Here is a 21692-nt window from a genome sequence, read left to right as displayed (position 1 = left end):
TCATTTCATGCTGCATCTCATTCGAGCTCCCCCGCTGCCCAAATCCAGTCGAATTTCCCCACCCGGCCAGAGGAGAACCCTAGAATGCAGCTCCGATGATTGCGCTCTGCTGCTGAAAAGAACTTCCACAGCCTCCCGCTGCGGTGGCCCCTCCACTCACGGCGTTTCCTCCCCTAATAACTGCGCGGGGTCTATCACACTCCCCGGAACGACCTTTCCTGTCTGTACCATCCACATGGACAAAAGCTCCTCCTTCGGTTCACTTAGTTACTAGCGATTTTAACCCCACCGTGTACGATGTGCTGTTAATCAAGCGAACTGGACAGACACTGTCCCTGCCTCCTGGGAGCGGCTCACGTTTGTCCCCCGTTACCCTCTCGCAGCCTGGCGTCTGGGGCTCGGCAGTTGCTTCGCAAGTATCTGCTGAGCAAATCGATGATAAGACGGGAACGGTCTACTGAAGACCCAGCACGCGCGCCCCTCTCTCAGTTGCAGAATAAAGTTCATGGGAACAAGTTTTAGGAAAGTGATCTTCGTGCTCCGTGTGTACAGAAAGGGTCTTTTTATTCCAGAGGACAGAGACAAATTCTATCTACATATTTTCAGGCTGACAGACGTCTTAAAGCAGCTGACAGCCCTCGGGGAAGGCTGGGCCGGTTGGGCCAAATCAGTGAAACCTGCCAAGCTCTCCAGGACCTTAGTACGTAAACCGAAGACATGCAATGCATCCAATGATAAAGAAACACACACTATACAATCTTGAAACTATGGCGCGGGGCAGGGTGGGGGAGCCCTGGAGGCCTTGGGTGACAAACCGGGACTAAGGCCTTATTCAATGTCAGGCAGCCGGGCCTTCCCATTTTGAAACATGTCATCCCAGAACATGAGGGGGGAGCCCCGTGATCACCCGGACTTTCTGAAGCGCAAACTACATAAGCATTGCAGCCTCGACTGGACCATTTTTAAAACATGATGGTAACATATACATAACATAGAAGTTAGCATTGCACCATTTCTATGGGGACAATTCAGGGGTACTGTCGTGTGACCATCACCACCGCCATCATCCCCAGCGTTTCTGTCATCTTGCGAAACAGAAACGGTCTCCCTGTCGCACGGCAACCCCCATGCCTTCCCACCCCGCCCCCGGCACCCACCGACTGTCTCTGTGAGTCTGGCGACTCCAGGGCCCTCGTACGGGTGGGATCACACGGTGTCTGTCCTCCCGGCGTCACGTGCTCAAGGTTCACCCACGCTGTGACCTGTGTCAGAACCGCCTTCCTCTCTGAGGCTGGGTGACGTCCCTTGTACGGAATGACCACACCCTGTGTATCTCCTGGTGACTTCTGAACCAACATGCGCTGTCTGTGCCCCTGAGCAGGGGTACGGCCGTGGGCGCTGCCTCTCTGGCCCCAGAACCACCTTTGGAAGCCTGGGAAGACCCACGCGTGTTCGCCTCCGTGGTGTAAAGAATAAACAGGGAAGGACAGCACCTCCTAGTCACGATCAGGGCGGAACGCTGCCCACAGGTGCTCTTCTGTGTCAGCTCAGAAAGGTTACGGGCTTGTCCCAAGTACAAAACTCCTGCCCTCGTGGAAAAGCCCTGTGCCTGTGTCTGCCCCCATCGCGTCCGATCACCTGAGGCCAAAATAACTGCTTCCTCTTCAAGTCAGCATCTCTCCTTAACGCGGGGCTGTTCCATCGCTGGTCCCTGCTCAACGAGCCACTGTTTTGAAAGGTTTATCTCCCACATCATTTAGTCCTCTCCCCGGGTCGTTTCGCTCCTCCCTCCCTTCCCGGGTCCTCCCCCGCTCCCTGCTCCGCAGGCCCTGCCTGTCCCAGAGCACCTGGCCGCCCGGCCCCTGGGCAGGCCCGGCACCGGCTGGAGGGCCGGGCGAGGCGGAGATGCCCGGCTCGCTATTCCCTTACCTCAAAGGGCATCTCTGGCCAGTGGCCGCTTCTCCTCAGTGGCTCCCGCCCCTGCCTGGCAGGCACATGTGTCCCGCCTCCCATCTGATGGGCTCCGGTCACACCGCCTCCTCTCGTTGCCCCCTACGCCCAAGGGAGCCGTGGCTTCCTGCTTCTGATCGCCGATGGGCTGCCTCCTCCTTCCTTCCTGGGATTCTTTCGTGTCCCATTTCCTGTCACCAAGTCTCCTGGTTGAATGCACAGGAGAACAGAAACCTCTCCAGACCGGCCCTCCCTGACCCCCGAGAACGTGGACGACCTCTCCGCACAGCTGCAGGGTCCCGCGCCCTGGGTGCCCGCTCGGGACGTCCCACGCCTCCTGGGGGCTTGCTGCCTGCAGCCTACCGGCACGCCGCTTCCAGGTCCCCACCCGCTCCGCCAGGCCCTGCTCGTGGCTGCCGCGCCACGGCCTCTTCCTTCTCCGAGCCGCGCGGCCCCCTCATTCCCACCCCAAGTATCGGCTACTTTTTTTTCTAGAAGGCTCTCCACTGTCCCCCTATTTAAACTCTACCAATGACTCGGGCTCAGCTCAGCGGGTGCCACTGCAAGGGAGCCCTCGCTGCCCTTAGCGGACGGCACAGGGTCCCCTCCTCCCCTCCTGCAGTCACCCAACCCGCTGGCCGTGTTTGCTTCACTTTCATCTACGTGTCATTCCGTCCCCAGCAAGGGGTTCAGTCCCACCGAGCAGAAACAAGAGCTTGCACTCCGTCCCTCAGCACTTCAAACAAACAGCACCTGGCTACGCCTACAGCTAGTAAACTCGCCACCGGGTGACAAAGGGCTCTGCCATGTGCTCTTCGAGACCAGCGCACCTCCTTAACTCCTGTCCTGGCTGGACTGCGTCCCCCACAAAAAGCGACATGGCAGCCCCAACCTCTGATACCCGTGACCTTATTCGGAAATAAAGTCTCTGCAGATGCCATCAAGTTAAGATGAGGTCGTTCCGGATTAGATGGGGCCCTGATTCAATTTTGAGACGTGTGTCCTCCTAAGAAGAGGACAATCCGGACCCAGACACACAAAGAGGGAGGACGGCCATGAACAGAGGGAGGCAGAGGCTGGGGGGACACTGCCCCCCCAAACCAGCGAGAGCCTGGGGCCACGTGAAGCCGGAAGAGACAAGGAAGGACCGTTCCCTGACAGACTCGGGACGGAGCTCGACCCTGCCAACAGCTTGGTTTCAGATTCCGGCCTCCGAAGCTGTGCCACAGCAGCTTCCTGTGGCTGTAAGGTCCCCAGTTTGCGCCACTTCGTTCCGCCAGCCCCAGGAAATGAGAACAACGGAATATAAAACAGTTATACCCGTACAGACCAAGCTGGGTGACAGGGTTCTCGTGTCCTGGCTGGGCACAGAGCTCATCCTGAGCGTCGGTGGCGCCAAGCAGGGATCAGGCGCAGGGCTGCGTGGGGCGCGGGAGCGGGCCTCCCCCGCGGATCCCCACGGGCTCCCTCCCAGAAGCAGCGAAGGCAGCTGCCTCGCCCCCACTCCCTCCGCGGGGCTCGCCGCCGCGAGAACGCCTCCCAGCCATCTCCAACGACGTCAGACTTTAAATCTGAACACTCGCGAATCAAATCCCTATTTTTAACAAGCTCCTTTTTTTTTTTTTTTTTTTTTTTTTGCTTTGCCTGTGACTCGCGACTTTAGTCTCCCACTCGAGACGCAGTCAAATGGAAACGTTCCACAGCCGACTTTCAAAAAGAAGCCGAGGGAACAACAACCCACTTCTGGTCACGATCCCGGTGCTGCCACTTTTCACGGGAAGCCCAGCTGCCTCCGGGGCCCTCCTCGTGCTTTCTCTCGGCCGGTGGCTTCTGCCAAGCCCTCCCCCCACGTCAGGAGAGCACTGCCTTAGCCTCCGCTGGCCGCGGCCCACGGGACAAGGCCCGGACTTACGGTTCTGCAGGGGGCCTGGTGCGTGGGAGACACCGCCGGCAGCCTGGCCGAGCTCTGGAAGGCGGACGGGCAGAACCTCTGGCCCGTGTCCGGAGGGGAAGACGAGGCATAGATGCGGTTTTCCAGTCGCTCAGGCTCCTGCTTATAGGACTCGAGTGGGAACGAGTGCTGCTTGGTCACTTGGGTGGGCGTCGACGGCGAGGAGGAGAGGCCCGAGGCTGAGGAGGAAACCACACGGTGCTGTTAGGAGCGGCCGGGGGGCGGGGGGCGGCCGGGCAAGGTCCCCCCTGGCTTCCACGTGCCTAAACCTCAGCTGGCAAGGAGGAAATGAGTGCATTCCGGGTATCGGGACAAGCGTTTATGAACTGATTTCTAACCCCTCGGAACGAGCCAGGCCCAGCCACCCCCTCGCCATCCAACTTGAGCCGTGGGCGGGGCCCCCTTCCGAGAGCGGGGCGCTCAGACAGTTCAGGCGGCGTCGGGGTGAAAGGTTTCCCACACGCGTGCACCTCAGACGCTGTTTTCCTTCTGTTTGGTCAAGCGCCGTTTGACGCCCCGGCCTCCCCTACAAAGCGCCGGGCAGGGAGCACCTGCGGTGGGTGCCCCTGAGATAAGACACGGGAAAGTCCACGAAGTAGTCAACAGGGACAAAGGTCAGCGCCGCAGACATCACGTGACAACCTACACTGAGGCCCAGGCAAAACAAGCTGTTCCTGTCACGGCGCGCAATGCGAATGTGGCCGCTGGGAGCTGGCGGGAGGGTGCGCTAGGAAGGGGGGACTGCAGGGGAGGGCGCGGGACCGGGAAGGGGCCCTCAAAGTGACGATTTAGATGGGCAGGAACCAGGAAGAGGCAGACGGGGAGTCTGGGGACGTGAACCTGCCCTTTGGGGGTGAGCTGTGTCCCCTTAAGAGACACGCTGAAGTCTGAACCCCCAGCACCTGCGAACGTGACCTTATCTGGAAATAGCATCTTGGTAGTTAAGATGACATCATACTGGAGGGGGGTGTCCTTTGCCCAGTGTGACTGGTGTCCTTTTAAGAGAAGACACAGAGGAGGAGGCCGCGTGCGACAGAGGCGGAGGCTGGAGTGATGTATCTACAAGCCACCAGAGGCTGGGAGAGGCCAGGAGGGATTCGATTCGACCCACAGTCTCAGAGGGAGGGGCCCTGCTGGCCTCTGGGCTTCCGAGTCCAGCCTCCAGACCCGTGAGAGGTGAAAGTCCTGCTGTTTCGAGCCACCGGTGTGTGGCGCTCGGTCACAGCAGCGTCAGGACATCAATACATGGCAACGTTGCCCAATGCGGATTTGTTTTCCCAGGGAAGCAGAACTGGGATTTGGGCTGGGTCTCTCCCGTCTCTTCGGGAACTAAATGAAATTTTCATTTTCAATGTGTTACTTAAAACGTTTAAATCAGGCGAGTCCAAGCAACGCCGCCAGTGGCCACGACCAAGGCCACCCACTGGCTGCCTCTGACCTAGACAAGGACAGGTCAGCCCACAGAGAAACAGCCTGGGCCCCCTGCGCTGTGCCCGGAGTGGCACGTGCCACCCTGGGCGGCGGGGGGCTGGGTAAGTGCCCCCCAGCCGCCAAGGGGCAAGGAAGCAGCAGGGAAGGGGGAAGGCTCAAGGCTCGGGTGTGTGTTTCCAGGGTGGAAGTAACCAATCAAAGGGGCAGCATCGCTTTCCAGGGAACCCCCGGAGGCCACGCAGTCCCACGAAGAGGGACTCCCCGTGCCCAGCCGCAGGCTGCCCTCTGGGGCAGCTCCGGGCGCAGGCAGGACATAGAACGCTCTGCGCCGCGCCGTCGTGGGTCTCAGAGCTTCGGCGAGGAGAGGCTCCTCCAGCAAGGCCGCCCTGCAGAGGGAAGCCCGCCCCCAAAGGCCTCGAGGAGCAAGGAACGCCTTGAGGCATGGCTGGGCGGGGAAGGGGAGCCAGGACCGAGCGCAGGAAGAAAGCGGGTGGCGTAGCGGCTCTGGCAGGCAGGCTGACAAAGGAGGCCCTGGCCCAGGTCCCGGGCTGTCTCCGGGCCAGGCTCCCGCGTCCCTGTGGCACCAGCGCCCCCAGAGACGCCCCCAGGAGGGCGCGGAAGGAGGATGCCAGCCAAGGCTCAGAGGGGGTGGCCTGGCTGCCCGAGCAGGGGCTGGGGATCCGCAGAGGGAACTCTCCCAAGTGATTCTGTTTGTGGAGCCTGGGCCCCTCGCGGGCCTCGCCGCCAAGGGCTCTCCCGGGGGGAGAGCGGCCTGGGGGGGGGCGCCGGCCTGGCTCCTCGCCGCAGGGCCCAGGACGGGCTCGTTCCCGGTGTCACCGCCGCGCAGAAAACGGACTGGTCCATGCTCCCAACTCTCTCTCTGGCCACTGGCCACAGGCTTCCTGGGAGCCTGCTTGGATTTGGGGAGCGGGGCGGAGCCCTGAAAGAGGGACCGAACAGAGCGGGATGGGGTGGGGGCAGTTTAGGGGCAGCCACATCCTGACAGCGGGCGAGTGCCCCTCGGGCAGAGGCCGTCTGGCGGCCTCGGTTCCTCATGCCAAGGGGGCCCCGGGATCTCTAGCACCCCTCAGTGGCAGTGCAAGGCGCCCGCATGCGTCCCCACTTAGGGCCCAGTCTCACCAGCCCCTCCTCTCTGCCCGTGACCTCACCTTCTGGCTCAAACCACATCCTCAAAGGGCTTTTCAGAGGCCCAGGGGAAGGAAAGGAGGCATTCTGAGGAGGCACTTGGGCAAAATCTGTCGAAGTAAGAAACGCACACACCCCGCACCACGCTTCGCTTCGGGAGCGTCTCCCGCAGACACGTGTGTGTGTGTGTGTGTGTGTGACCGCTGCGCGGCAGGCGTGGGGGCCGCTCATCACCACGCTGCTGTGACAAGCAGGGACCGGAGGCAGGGGTGCTGGCTGGGTCACAGGGAGGGGTTCAGTAAATCACGGCTCATCCACACCAGCAGCCGCGGTTTTGTCTCGGGACGCGACACGCCCCATGATCTGTCTCCGCGACGGGGCAGCACGTGAAAAGGCAACCGGCACAGCCCTCTGTGTGGAATGACACCACGGATGGTTTTCAAAGAGGGAAGAAGAATATACACCCATGTGGGCCCTGCTTGTCTGCACACGCCCCGAGTGTCTCTGGAAGGATCTGGAACCACCGTCACCAGGCGGGGGAGCAGCCAGCGGGGAAGGCTTCCATCGCACGCCCTTTCTAGTTTTCAACTTTTATACCATATGAACATGCTGCCTCGTCAGAGAATCAGGCTGGCTCCCGCGGCACGTAAGCGCCTCCTGCCTCCGGCCCGGGTCCCAGGCGCCCCGCCAGCTCTGCGCAGGTCGGCCTCCCAACTCAACTGCAAAGACCTCAGAGGCGAGGGCCTGGACCTCCCGGGCTCGCTGTGACCCACACAAGAAGAGCCACGACGGCCCCCCTCGCCCGCTCCGCCGCCGCTGCCCTGCGTGACAGGCTGTCCCGCGGACAACATTCTGCAGGGACCAGGCCCGGACGCTGCTGCGTGAGGGGCGTTTGTAGCTGGCGGAAGATGCCCTTGCCCATCCTTTGGGTACAGAATGTCAGTGCCTCAGGTGTAAATAACTGCAGGGCCCGGGACTGCGCAGCGGGCCCCCTAAGGGGGCCTCACAGCACAGCCCGCAGCGTCCGCTCCTCCCAGGGTGCATCTGGGCGGGCCGTCCCCACGTGGCACTGCCACCATGATGCCAACCTAGTACCGACCGAGGGAGAGAGAGAAGTCAGGCACCGGGGATGCGCTGCCCTGTGCTGCTCAGGCTGCTGCGAAGATCAAAGGGGCTTTTCCTCCGGGTCGGTGGGAAACAATGTTTCCGGTGGAACGAAATGATTCTCCATGGCCCTCAGACAAGCTCCTCTCACTGAAATCTTTCCAAGTTCGAAGACGCTTCCATTATGGGACCGGGCCTTTCTGCCTCCTCTCTGCGCCCTTCCCGGGGCCAGGGATTCTTGTGGGCCGGAGGGGGAGGAGACGAGGAAAATGCCGCAGGGACTAGGAGCCCGTGTGTTGTTTAGGGTACAGGGGGAGAGCCTTCCTAAACCAAAACACACCCCCTCTTTTCATGATACCGGAAATAGCTTCGGGGCGGGGGGCGCACCTTGCAATGACATCTTTTTTGCAGAATGCCTTGCTGTTTGCAAAGTGCTCTTACACACCCCTGCTCCGTGTGCCCCCCGAAGCCACCAGCGTGGGGGAGCGGGGCAGGTTCACCCCCACTTTCCAGGTGGGGAAACTGGTGACTGGAGCAGTTACGTCTCCCTGGTCCCTTAAGGGATAAACAGCAGAGGTCACGCCTGAAACCTGATTCCACAGGCTGAATTCTTTTGCCAGAATTAACCTGGGATATCCAAGAGGAAGCACACAGAGACTCCACATTGCACTTCGGGTGTGTGATGGGTGCAGGGAGGTGAGGGTGGTCTTGGGCGGGCGAGGGCGGGCCTCCCCCAGAGGCCCTTCTCTCCTGCGTCGGCCGGAAAGGTGAAGCCAGGAGCCGCTGACAGGACACCGGTACCCACACTCAGGCTATTTACCAACGTCTGTGCCCGTGTGTGGTGGGGGGAGGGGCTGCCTCATGAACAGGAAGTGGGCAGGTAAGAATGTCGCTGAACTTTAAAAAAAAGATATTGGCATCCCGATTCACAAATAAAGAGGGAAATGGAGCAACGCGGACAGAAGCCCCCCTTACTTTGAAGGAGACGAGCTCATCTCTGAGTCGTAGGTCCAGCCTTGCAGAAACACCGTGTGCTAAGCAGCAAGCCCAGGCGCTGGGGGTGGGGGCGGGGGGACAGCCTGTTGCCATGAATCAGGGTGTCCCACATTCTGGTCCGGCTGGGGAAAACGGGACAAAAACAGAACCCAAACTCCAATCCACAACATCACCCAATCAGCACTGAGAGTCTCGTGTGACCCCAGGCGGGGGGCCCCAGAGAGGAGTGGAGCAGGGCCCTGAGGCTGGGGGCCGGGGGGGGGGGGGGGGATGGGGAATGCTCCCAGAAACATGGGGAAGCCTCACCTTCAGGCCAAAGGGAACAGTCCCTCCAATCAGGGGACTTTCCCAGGGGCCCAGAAGGAAGGACAGGTTTCCCATTGTGTTCTCCTGAGGAGGCTTCCCTCCCTCTTCTGGCTTCTTAAGGACTTTGTTCAGGGTGCCGTCAAAGAGGGACAATGCCCTCGATTCTTTCCGGGCAGCGGCCAGGCCGAGTGAATGGGCTCCGTGAGGGGACAGAGCTGGCCCCTGGCAGCCACACGGCGCACCCAGCGAGTGGCCCCAGACGCCAGGGAGCCGGGGGCTGGTGACTTCACAGGGCCGCGGCGCTGGCAGGAGCCGCGTCTGGAGAGGCGGGAGTGTGGGCAGAAGGGAGGAGAGGCAGCTGCTGGAGGAACGCGAGCAGCGCCTGTGGTTTCGCCGCCGGGGGCCGCGGCCTTGAGCAAGGCAGCCCCTTGCCTTGGCGGCAGGAACTGGGTAGACCAGGCGGCCGTGGGGTGTGCGCCTGCAGCACCCCTTCCCTCCCCGCCCCGCGTGGGCCGCGCCAGGCTTTTTCACGCACGCGGCCTCCAATAACAGGAAAGAGGGACAATTCATTCTGCTTCGGATCTCAAAATGCCCCTACAGACCATTATTCCAAGAAGCCCAGGAGGACAAAAGACATTTTCAGTTTACGCCGGTGAGGTGTTTGTTCACGTGCAGTCTTTAAAACAGTTACTGGTCTCAGACACGAGGGGGCTTGTGCCGTCCCTCACTTGGGAGGGATGGGGACAAGAGTCCGAGGGGATGGTGGCACAGGCAGGGTGGGTCAAACAAAAGTGCACAGCGGGGTAGCAGCAGGGTCCCTGCTGAGGACTGTGCAGCAGAGGGGCATCAGAAGGGACAGAAATCCCCAGACGATACGAGTGAGTCCATCGCGGAGGGGCGGGGTGATGTCAGCAGAACCCGCAGTGGAGAGCAGGACCGATAAAATGGCACTGGGCCGGTCAAAGTAGCATAAAGCACAGAAAACAAAATGGAGTCACTCACGGCAACCAAGATGGCTGCCAGTCAGCCATGACACTTTGGTTCAAGAGGGAAACTACTTTGTCTTGCTAGACGCATCTGGCAAGGAGACACACCTAAGATATCTGCCCACGTGCCCAGAACAGCCATGTGTGCAGAGCGGGGCCACCCATAGATAGGCTCCTGGGGAGATCCCCCACTTGGCATCAGGATGTCAAAACACTTATTAAGAGACCCAGAAGGGTGGAGCACACCACTCGCAGGGTATAACTGAGGCAGGCGCCAGGCCACCGCTGAGACTGCCGTGCCCCACGTACCAGAGTGCCGCTCCACGCCCCGCTGGCCTCCCTCGGCATCAGCCGCCGGAGGCTCCGGAGGTCTTTGCAAGATGTGACAACTCCCGGGCCCACCGTGCTGTCTGCCGGACCCACAGACTGAGACCCTGGGACTCGGGTTCCTTATCCCCCAATTCTCTCGTGTGATGTTATTACTGATTGTTTCTGAGGGATCAGTATTGTCGTTAGGTTAATATAGTTTGGGGTTAAATCTGCATTGATAAAAGCTGAGTGAACCTGCATTACTAAATCCGAGGGAATAGCACAGTCCCGTGTGGGCTCCCTGTTATTTTTCATACCAATGTCACCTGTAGGACTCGTGGCCATACAGGTGGCCCAGCACTTTCGGTGCTTAAGGCCCGGATGCAACAATCGAGCGAGGACCACAGGCTGACTTACAGGAAAGACTACGTCGCGAACATGACGCTTTCGATGCCCGCCGCCGCACGCCGCTTTGCTGAGGATGCCTTTTCTCAGGGAGGAACCTCCGTGTTTAACCTCGTCCTCCCGAGCGTTCCCTCTGCCTGGCTCACCCCTGCTGCGCCCAGGCGTCGTGCTGGCCTCTGGACCCCAGGGTCCACGCAGCCCTCGGCCAGCACCCTCAGTGGCCCTGCCGCTTTGAGAACTTGCTTGGAATGTGCCAGAGATGGCCATCTCCTCACAGACATTGGCCTGGTGTCCGCCCATCTCCTGGGCTCCCCCGCCAACTGGGGCCCCTCACTCTCAGGAGTGGGGTTTCCTGCCTCCTGTGTCAGGATCGGCCCGTGGCCGGACCTGCGCTTACTCTCAATTCCCGTACGAGCTTGCAGTAAGGTTTCTGGGCTACCAGCTTCTCATGGATGGACTCTTTCGACAATCTGCGTTACAGTCTTTCAGAATTGAAACTATTCAAAATATGCTGCAGAATGTCCGAAGTCATCTCGCGGTCACAGCGTTACGGTAATGCGGTGGGTGAAAAAGTCGATTAAAAAACAACAACAACAACAACAACAACAACAACAAACAGCCCTGGCTGGTGGGGCTCAGTGGATTGAGTGCCGGCCTGAGAACCAAAAGGTCGCCAGTTCGATTCCCAGTCAGGGCACAGGCCTGGGGTGTGGGCGAAGGTCCCAGTAGGGGGCGCGCAAGAGGCAACCACACTGATGTTTCTCTCCCTCTCTTTCTCCCTCCTTTCACCTCTCTCTAAAAATAATAAATAAAATCTTAAGAAAATAAATAAAAACACTCCTTAAAAAAAAAGACAAGCTGCTTTTAGGACATTTTTCTAAGGTTCTTAAGTCTTCTAGAAGGAATCCAGGAAAAAATACAGCTTTTTAATAGGGCATTCTGTGTCCAGCCATTAAATGGTTGGTTCTAGCACATGGGTAGTGGCACAAGAAACCGGAACAGAAATGGGGAGAGGAAACAGGCACATCGATTGGCTCCACAGTCCTAGTGGCGGGGGACGACCCAGCCTTTGGAAGAGCTGTGCCCTATTCATGGGGCCTGCGACCTGCTTCACCGACCCCAGTGTGACCCAGACCCCAGTGTGACCCCGGATCCGTCCTCCCTAGAGCTGCAGAGAAGCGCCCGGGCCTTTGTACGCGGAAGCTCACAGGTGACCCCCGGGACGGGGAGGCGAGGGAAAAGCCCTCCTTGCTCTGTCAGAGAGAGACTCTAGCACAATCCATTTCCCATAGAAAACTGCTTCTGAAAATCGATATGCAGAGGATTCTCCGGGGATGGGAAAGCACCAGGCCAGTCCTCTCTGGCGATGACGCTTTTTGCGGAATCACGAAAGCAACAGGTGTCCTTTGGTGCCGCAGAGATGAATTCTGCTCAATGTGACAGAGTCGGGGTGGCCCCCAGCGGGGAAGCACAGTCCCCCACGTAACCTTAGAGGACAAACGTCCCATGGCCTCATTTTACAGAGGAAGACGGGCAGACCCTGAGAGGTGATGTGTCCGGCCCGAGGGCAACAGCTGGCCAGGAGGGGGTCCAGCATGGGTGACTTGGGTCCTCAGACGCCGCCCGCTGGGCAATGTTTCCCAGGCAGGAGGGGTCTCAGCCCCGACTGCATAGCCGTTGAGTGCAGCTGAGAGCGCACATTCGCACCGGGGGCGGTGGACCCTGGCGCGCCCTCTGCGGGCCTCACCCCACCGGCCGCAGGCCGCAGGGGGTGAGGGGCAGTGGAAGACCATGACTCAGGATTGGGGCAGGGATGGGGGTCGAGGGGACCCTAGGTTCCTGCCTGGGTCCGTGCGGTGACTGCCATTTCCTGCGAGGACACAGGGAAGCACACTCACGAGGAGGACCCAGAGGTCCCCAAGCGCAGGCCAATGCCAAGGTGCCGAGTGGGCAGGGGAAGCCGGAACACTCCTGGGCAGGCGCCCCCCACGCCTACGCCCCCAACTTCCCGCCCTGCTCAGACATGCCCTTAGACCAGGGCTGGACGTCTCCACAAGTTCAAACAGGTCTTCCTGCCCTGGATCTCTTCAAGATGCCTGTGTCTTACACAGCATTGTTGGGGCCAATCGCTCCCACAAAGTCAGCCTTGTCTGCTACGCGCAGGCATCGCTGGGATGGAACTGCAGGTCCGGTGTGAGGGAATTCACCCCGCTGAGATGGGGCCGGCGGGTCACCACCAGGAACTCCGGGCTGGCCTCCCTTCTCTGTGCCTGGGACGTGGCTCTGGGTCCAGCCCCTCTGGGAATTCCTGGGCGTTCATCGCCGGCTGATTATTCTAGCCACTGGGGAAATTCCCCAGAAGCTGGGAAGGACAGGACCCTTCCACATTTGCGGGTCGCTGGACCCTGTGATAATCTGATGAAATCGGTCCTGAAGTGCTCTCCCTCTCTCCCTGAAACAGCCTCAGCGCGGCCCCAGCTCCCCAAAAGCCGGGTGTTAAGAATTTGGGTTCCAAGGGGTCTCCGACCTCTTCCACGATCCTTATTCCCGCAGGGCGACCAGACTCCCACCGTGTCAGCTGCTGCCACTCGCTGTGTCCACGCTGAGGGACCCGGAGGGGGAGACACGGAGCCTGAGACCGGACGGAGAGCGGCGTGCGGACCAAGTGAAGAGAAGGCGGTGAGCTCGCCGGGCTAGGGCCCCGGCGCACGCCAGCCAGTTCCTGGGCACGCTTTCAAAAATCAGAAATCCTGCCTTGGGCTTTTTCTACACTTTCTGCAATTCAGGCTACTTGAATCACTGAGAGTGCCCGCGACCCCTCCAGGAAGGGCTCGGGGCCACTGTCCCCTCCTGGAGGTGTGCCCCGGGGCCTTTCAGTGTGCAGGTCTCTGACCGGTCAGGCTCCACTCTTCTAAGCAGGCACCGCGGGGTCTGGGCCCCGGGCACAGCTTCCAAACCTCCACGCTGGAAGCAGGAGGACGGCCTGTGGGTGAGGGTGACCTCCGCCCCGCCCGCCCGGCGCCTGCCTCCCTGCTGGGTCCCCGCAGGCCCGGCAGTGGCTGGCAGCCAGTCCCGGGCATTCCCTTCCCGCGGAGCCGGCTGCAGCCAGCTGCCACGGGACTCCGACCAGGGCTCGCCTGCGGGTCTGTTGACTCAACACACACATCACCTGACATCACCCGCCGGGCGCTCTGGGTGTGAGGTCCCAGGAGTCCGGACGGGGTGCGGGCAAGGCCGGGAGGCTGGGGCTGGGGAGGCCTCCAGACGGGGCCTTGCTCAGCCCAGCGCCGGTTTCTGTGGGGCTGTCTCCGCACTCGCCCCCCAAGAAATAAAAAAGGATGAGGGCCGCACGTCCGAACGCTCCCTTGTGCTCTTGGGCCACGGCTGACCACTGCGCCGGAGGAGCCGGGAACAGAGCCGTCTTTCGGGGGAGCTTAGCGTTCCTGACCCGCCGGCGTCTGACCTGCGGTCACCGCCACTGCCTGAGCTTGCTTCTTTCTGTTTAAATCCTCACCTGAGGGTATGTTTATTGATTTTAGAGAGAGGGGGAGAGAAAGAGAGAGAAACACCAGCTAGTTGCCTCCCATACGTGCCGCGCCTGAGGACTGAATCCACAACCTTTTGGTGTACAGGACGATGCTCCAACCAACTGAGCCACCGGCCAGGGCGGCCTGAGCTTGTTTTATGGGCAGGGAGAAGGCAGCCCCCTATCAGCATAATTTTAGGGTTCGGAGAGCCCTCTACCCCTTCCAAATACCTCCGCTGTTTGACGGGTCTCTTTGATGACCCTGTCTCCCTGGACACGCTGCTGCTACCTGAAAGGTTCCGCGCCCTAACCACCTCGGCCAGCCTGCTGAAGGCTGGCCTGGGTAACGGTTCCCCGACAGGTGACATCGCGGAGGGACCGTCGCTGGGAAAGGAAGTACAGACGGGACCTGGGACTCGGTTGTACCCAGTGGGCACGTTCTGCCTCCACGGGATTTGACGTTCTCTCTGGTCTCTCACTGGGGGTCCAGATTGTATGTGAGAAACGCTCTCGGCGCGCTGTGCGTGGGGGAGCGGGTTTCGCCCCACGCCATCAGCATTTATCGCTGGCTGAGTTCTGCGCCTGCTCCGGTTCCTGGAGCCGATTATCGCTGCTCTGCACGCGCCTGGCCCGTTCCAATACCATACAACGGCAGTGTGCTGTGGCTGCTTTCTCACACGTCCCGTCTCCCCAGAGCCCACGAGCTGCAGTGAGGGCCGGAAACCGCCTGGCGCCGGGCGCACAGGGGCCGGCATACACTCCCCACCAATGAATACATTTACCAGGCACCTTTACCAAACACACCTTGGTTCACCACAGTGCCCAACAAGCACCATCCATAAAAGAACAAGTGGAAAAATCGGGTTTCATCACAACATAAGGTCTTCGAGAGACACTGTGAGGAAAATGAAAAGATGGCAGGCGGCAGGGGGGAAAGACTTGCCAAGTGCCTGTGGTGCAGGACTCACACCCGGAGCACGCGGACGGCTCCAAAGCTCGGTCGTGGGGACAAACAACCCAGGAAAACAAGCGGCCAGAAGATGACATGATGCTTTGCCAAAGAAGAGGTGCTGAGGACCGAGGGGCCGATGACAAGCACATTAGAAGACGCTCCACACTTGAGTCACGAGGGGAATGCGAATGAAAACTGCAACGAGACACCACGACCCACCTGTTCGACTCGCTAAACCTTTCACAACTGACAAAACCAAGCACTGGCCCGAGGAGGGGGAGCGGCAGAAACTCTCCGATACTGCAGATGAAGCTGCAACATGGAGCAGCAAGCGGGGGAAAGCGTGTGACAGTTTCCTCTGAAGTTGCACGTGCCATTTCCCGGCAACGCCACTCGTAGGAGAAAGGAAACTTGTCTTCACACAAAAAGCCTGAGGCACATGTGCACAGCGGCTTCATTCGTAAGGTGCCCTGAACTGGGAAGGACCCGAATGTTCCTAGGCTGGTGAATTGACTAGCAACCCGGTGCATCTGCACAGCAAAGGACCACTCAGTGGGGAAGAGCGAAGAACCTCACGTGCAGCAACGTGGGCGAGTCTCAAACTGCTGCGTGAAAGCAGCCAGACCCAGAAGGTTATGGGCTGTATTTGTGCATCTAGGTGACATTCTGGGGAAAGCAAAACGACAGGGGACAGAACGGTTGCCAGGGGCTGAGGAGTGGGGGAGGGGCTGACTACGAAAGGGCTGGAGGGAATTTGGGGGGTGACGCATATGTTTGTCACAACTCAGAGCACCGGACGTGGGAACAGGTGAATCTGCTGCACATAAACTGTCACTGCACCTGCCCCACTCGGGAAGGGCTCTCGCTGAGCCCTGCCTGCCCGGGTCCCTGGGCCTTGAGACTCCTCCCTCCAGGCCCACGACCTGCTCGATTAAAAATAGCAACTGGCACCCCCACCCTCCAGCCAGAATGTCGTCTCGGGAGACTGGACGGAGCCACCACTGCTGAGTAGGGAAAAGAGTGAGGTCCTGGCTCCGGGCCTCTGAGGCTCAACCCCTCCCCTCCTGCCCTGAGGGCTGGCTGGAGAGAGGTCAAAGGCCAGGCGGGGAAGGGAATAAGGTCCCTGCAGAGTGTGTGTGTGTGTGGGGGGGGGGGGGGGTCTATGGAGGCCCGTGGGCAGGTTTGCCTGCCCTCGGCCTTGGACAAGTCAGCGCCTCCAGTGTTCTCCACGGGCTCCCAGCGAGGGTCTGAGCATGCGGAAGGGCCCCCGTGCCCAGCTGCCGGGGGCAGTGCAGGGGCCGGGGTGAGGCCACTAGGGAGTCAGGGGGCTCTCATCGGGGCGCACAGGGGTTCTGGAGCAAAGGTGCAAGGGCGTGGCCCCAGCCAAACAGCTGCTGACCCGGGGCGGCTTCTGCAGGAGAGGACTCCAGCCCCTCCCCACAGCTCCCCCCACCCCCTCCCCTGTCCCGGGGCCTCCCCTTCTCCTGCTTTGTCCCTGAAGCCGCTCTGGCCCGGCAGGGGCCTGTGCCCCTACACACAGGCAGGGCAGTTTTCCATTTTAAAACACCCAGGCAGCCCTGGCCGGGCATCTCAGTGGGCTGGAGCGTCACCCTGTGCACCAGAAAGGCCGTGGGTTCCACCCCCAGTCGGAGTGTGAATGGGAGGCAACTGATGGATGCTTCTCTCTCTCTCTCTCTCTCTCTCTCTTAAATCAATAAACATATTCTCGGGTAAGAATTAAAAAAACAAAAGTACTGTGGCAAAATAGAGTGTTCTGCTTGGTGTCTTAGGAGCCGACATGCTGACTACACGTATACTTTTTTAATACCCAAGAACTACATTAACAAAAACCTCTGAGTAACCTCATTGGCTGATCAGAATGGTCTCTTTCAAATATTACTTTCGGTTGTGGTAAAACACACCGAACCTAAGTTTTGCCACCTGAGCCGCTTCACGCGCACGATGCGGGGGCATCAAATGCACGCGCCCTGGTGTGCGGCCACCGCCACCGTCAACTCCGGGTCGTTCCATCTCCCCAAACCGAAACGGTCCCCACCCCGCGCCCAGTGCCCCGGCGCCCTGCTCCTGGGTCTGTGAGTCTGACGACTCCAGGGACAACCCCGTGTGCGTGAAATGACCCTCGGTCCCGTGAGGCTGGTAGCTTTCACCTGGCGCAACGTCCTCAGCGTCCGTCCACGCTGTGCGCGGGTCAGAACTGGCTCCTTTGCAAACCGGAATAATGCTCCATTGCACAGACGGGCCGCAAAGAGCTTTCTTTTCAAATCCACGCCCTGCCCCACTCCCTTCTTTGCTATGGCTTTGTGTCTCCTCCAACTGCCTGTCCCTGCGGCGGCGGCAGCGGCCTCCCTACCGCCCCCCCAGGCCCCTCACTCACTTGGACGCAAAGGGGAACAAGGAGCCAGGCGCTTGGCGCACACAGGGCTCCTGAGGACTCCTGGGGACACCCCTCTGGGCCTCTTGGCCAGAATCCAGGCCTCTGACCCCTGCCGCAGCCCGTCTGCCCTCGGGGCTCGGGGCGTGTGGGGGATACCTGGTCACAGTCACAGGACCCTCGGAGGGTCACCGGGCCCAGGGTGGGCGGGACTGCAGGGAGGGGTCACACATTCCTCGCCTCCCCGAAGCCAAGTTTCCGACCTGCTATCTGAGAAGCCCTGCCAAGGGTAATGTGACATTTACATGACACCTGGTAAGGCTGCCGAGGTGACATGCCTGGGGGAGGGCGGGCGGGGGTGTGTCCCCGGGCACGGAGCCCGCAACCGGGCACAGTCCGATGACTCGGTGTTGTGTAAATTAAACCAGCGGTCACCTGCTCTTCCACGTCTTGGCTGAACCTGCTCCCTCTGACGCGACCGCAGCACCCAGCCGCTCGCTCCCGCCTTCAGCTCCGATGTGTCTCACTGACGCATCGGCACAGGCTCTGGGGCAGCGTGACACAGCAGGACCTCGCTGTGGTTGTGACAGTGGCTGCTCTGGTCCCCTGGGGCGGGTGGCAAAGTGAGCAGGGGGGCTTTGGGGGAAAAACCTAGGCCTTTTGCGCGGCTGTGGTCCCCTGCTCAGCAGGCCTGGGCCTCCTGCCGGCCGTCGCCCAGCTCCGAAAGCCACCGTCTCTGCTCTGAGCCGGAACCAGGACCTTTTTTCCTTGCCTCAGTTTTGAATGGCTAAGAGGAAACCATTGCCCTCCGTTGCCAAAGGTTACAAGGGGTCCCCCACCCCCAACAGCCACCGGCCATCGTCACGCTTCCAGAAGCGGTTGGCCAAGCCCTGGTGAGGGCAGGGCTGGGCCAAGCTCCCCTCTCCTTCCGGGCCAGGGGACAGAGAGCGGAGCTGGAAGGGAAGGACGGGACGGGGCAGCCCGCGGGGGAGCGGAAGACGGGGAGCAGCCCATCCTTGTCCCCGAGGGGGCTCCTCGTTCACTTGCGTGGGGGTCCTGGGACGCCGAGTGAACGGCTACAAGACTGGCCTGGGCAGGGGTCCTGCCTGGCGACCAGCAGAAGCCCCCCCACTCAAAGGCCGCCCTCCTGCCCGCGGAGAGGCTGCAGCCGGCCCGGTCCCGACAGGGAGCTGCTGTCAGGCCGGCCGGACGCCTGCATGGTCAGGGTGCCGGTCTCAGCCCCCGGCTGAGAGAGGAGCTGGGGTAACCGCGGGTGCCCAGAGGCCAACGGGGCCCCAGGTTCCCTGGGGGTGACATAGGATTGAACATCCTCTTCAATCTTCACCATGGAGGAGGCAGTCTAAGGGGGCCCCCTTCCCACCGGACCTGTTCATTTCCTGATGAAGAAATGGCAAAGGAGCTTTTCGGAGTATTTTTGCTTTGAAATAATCAATTAACGGGATGATAAGTATTTACTGGGTACCCGCTGCACACTGAAGTGCTTGGAGGGGTTGTGCTTGGGACAAGGGACAACAGGACGGGCCAAGGAGACAGAAGGAAATATATGACCCATGAAGGCACCGTGCAAGGAGGCATATGATTAAGTATGCCTAAGCCCTTTCTGGAAAAAGAGAAAGCGCTCATAAATAAATGAGAGCCGGGTAGGACTAGGAGCCTGGTACGCAGGAGAGCACAGTGCTGTGGGCGCTGGGCGGCGGGGGGTGCTCTTGGCTGAGGCTGGCCTTCGGGAACGACTGGAATTAAATAAATGGGGGTAACGAGGGGAAGGGGAGCCAGAGGGTGGTGGAGGGGGACAGGGGCCTGCTGCCACAGACTGTCACACACCAGGGCCCCCGAAAGGCAAACGCACCGCGCCACAGTCGGAGGGAGCTGCGCGTGCCAACGCTTGCTGCGTCCAAGATTAATGAGATGGTGTCGCTGAAGCCTCGCGACGCGGTTCTGAGCAATGTGGCTTTTGTTTTAATATGCAGCAGGAAAGAGGTCGCTGAGTAAGTAATGGCAAAATGTTTTCTTTCCCCACGAGGAGCCCAGGGGGTGACGCGCAGCAGCCCCCTCCTCTGTGGCACCCAAATGTTTTGCGTTGCGTGAATGAAGCGTACTGTTTGCGAGGCGAGGCTCCGGGCGCTGGGGACAGGAAGAGGCCCAGCCCTCAGGGAGCGAGAGCTTTCGGGCGCCGCGAAGAGTGGGCAGAGGGCCGAGCGGCCTGGCATCTCTGGGGACTTGTCAGACATGCAGACGCCCGGGGCCCACCCGCACCCAGTGCCCCTCAGGGACTCTCCCGCAGGCCAGCCGCTCGGCCGTGAGCGAGCCAGAGCGCAGGCTCCCGGGCCTCCTCCGGAGACGGGGGTGCGGCGGCGGGGGGGGGGCGGCCCGGGACTCCGCACTACCGACGGGTCCTGGCGGAGGAGCGCCCTGGGACTCACCGCGAGGGCCGGCTGCGTGGGTTCCGGGGCAGCCGGGGGCTGTGCTGGCCCCACGCCCGCGGGCAGGCCCTCCCTCTCCACGCCGTTCCTTCCACTCAGGGGCAGCCTGGCTGTAGGCCCAGCCCCGGCTGATCCTCGGCACTCGCCCTGCCGTTTGGACGCCACATGTCTTTGCGCGACACGTGCCTGGGACTCTGAGGGGGTCACCCGGCGCGGGGGGGGGGGCCCGCGTTTCATGCCGGGGAGGCAGCCTTGCTGCGCCACCTGTGTCACAAAATACACACAACGTCGCCCACCGGAGCCCCGCCCCTTTCCCCGTCGTTTGTCCAAAGTGAATGGCGACCCCTCCTGCCCCCGCAGCACCGCCCCCAGGGGCTGCTGCCCAGGGAAGAAGGCTCACAGGAGCCAGCGGGCGACGCCTCGGAACAGCTGCCGGGAGCGGGGCGGCTCTGAACCGCGATGCGGAATTCCTCGCTGTGCGCGCCGCAGCTGCGCGGCCCAGGAGCCCGTCACTAGCCACGCGTGGCCGTTCACGGTTAAAATGCACGAACAGGAAAACGTCAGCTCCTCGTTGCTGTTATGGGTTGACTTGTGCGTGTGGAAATCCTACCTCCCTACACACACAAAAGAACCCCAGGAATGTGACACTGGAAACTGAGTCTTGACAGAGGTGGTCAAGCTGAAGTGAGGTCATCAGGGTGGGCCTGATCCAATGTGTCAGTGTCCTTATAAAAAGAAGGGCATTTAGATTTGGATGAGGGGGCTGCGGGCCAAGATGGGGGTGTAGGTGAATACGCTTGGCCTCTTCGCACAACTACAGAAAAAAATTACAACTAGGCTACAAAACAAATATCACCAAGAACCATCAGAACATCGAGCCGTATGGAAGTCCAAGCACCAAGGATTTACAGAAGCCACATTCACCCAGATGGGCAGGAGGGGCAGGGACGTGGAGAGAGGCAGAGAGGCTCAGAGAGGCCGTGGGAGAGGCGGTCCCACATTCACCTGTGGTGGATGCAAATCGGGAGGGAAACCTCGAGAGGGAGCGATCCCAGCCCCAAACCAGAACACCCAGCAGCCCAGGGTTCCAACACGAAGAAGATAAATCCCTCTAACTTCTGGCTGTAAAAACCAGCAGGGGTTGGGGTGGAGGAAGACACTGCCAGGGTATCAGGAGCCTCTTCTTAAAGGGCCCACCAAGGACTTAGGACTCACGCAGACCCACCCCCTCTGGGATTCGGCACCAGGGCAAGAGCTGGAGGGGTCCCAGTGGCACATGGGGAGAAACTGAAGAGACTGGAAACAGGGCAAGTGCCAGGGGGCAGCTTCCTTCCGGGCAAACCTCCGGAAGCCGGGCGGCAGCACTGTCCCTTCTCCGAGTCCTCTGTCCCCACACAGCCACAGCGCGGTAAAACGGGCTGCCCTGCCCTGGCGACCCCCTAAGGCTCCGCCCCACACAATCAACAGGTCCCTTTTTGACACTAGGCCAGGCTACTAAGACAGGCAGTCCACACAGCTCTACCTAACCCACCGAAACACACACAGGGAGGCTGCCAAATTGAGGAGACAAAGAAACACGGCCCAACTGAAAGAAGAGAACAAAACTCCAGAAAATGAATTAAAATGAGACGGAGATAACCCACCTATCGGATGCAGAGTTCAAAACGCTAGTGATCAGGACGCTCAGAGAGCTCCAGGAGTATGGCTACAGCGTAAAAAAGGGCCAGGCAGAAATGAAGGCAGAAATGAAGGCGACATCACGTGGAATAAAGAGAAATCTACACGGGGCCAACA

At 60.5% G+C, this 21692-nt stretch overlaps 1 protein-coding gene across 4 annotated transcripts in view; it reads right to left on the bottom strand.

Moving 5' to 3' along the window:
- The window catches only part of PRKAG2 (protein kinase AMP-activated non-catalytic subunit gamma 2), a 194898-nt gene that overhangs the window by 66378 nt on the left and 106828 nt on the right, over positions 1-21692 (bottom strand). For all 4 annotated transcript variants that reach the window (XM_054593436.1, XM_054593437.1, XM_054593438.1 and 1 more), the window contains one exon: positions 3863-4080. In XM_054593436.1, the coding sequence (XP_054449411.1) occupies positions 3863-4080 (218 nt within the window). The remainder of the gene's footprint in view (positions 1-3862; positions 4081-21692) is intronic.

The sequence above is a fragment of the Pteronotus mesoamericanus genome, unplaced genomic scaffold (assembly GCF_021234165.1).
Source record: "Pteronotus mesoamericanus isolate MK-2021 breed Mesoamerican mustached bat unplaced genomic scaffold, CSHL_Meso_final scaffold_409, whole genome shotgun sequence".
Lineage (NCBI taxonomy): Eukaryota > Metazoa > Chordata > Mammalia > Chiroptera > Mormoopidae > Pteronotus > Pteronotus mesoamericanus.
The sequence above is the reverse complement of the archived record's forward strand: the minus strand, read 5'-3'. Positions and strand labels throughout refer to the sequence as shown.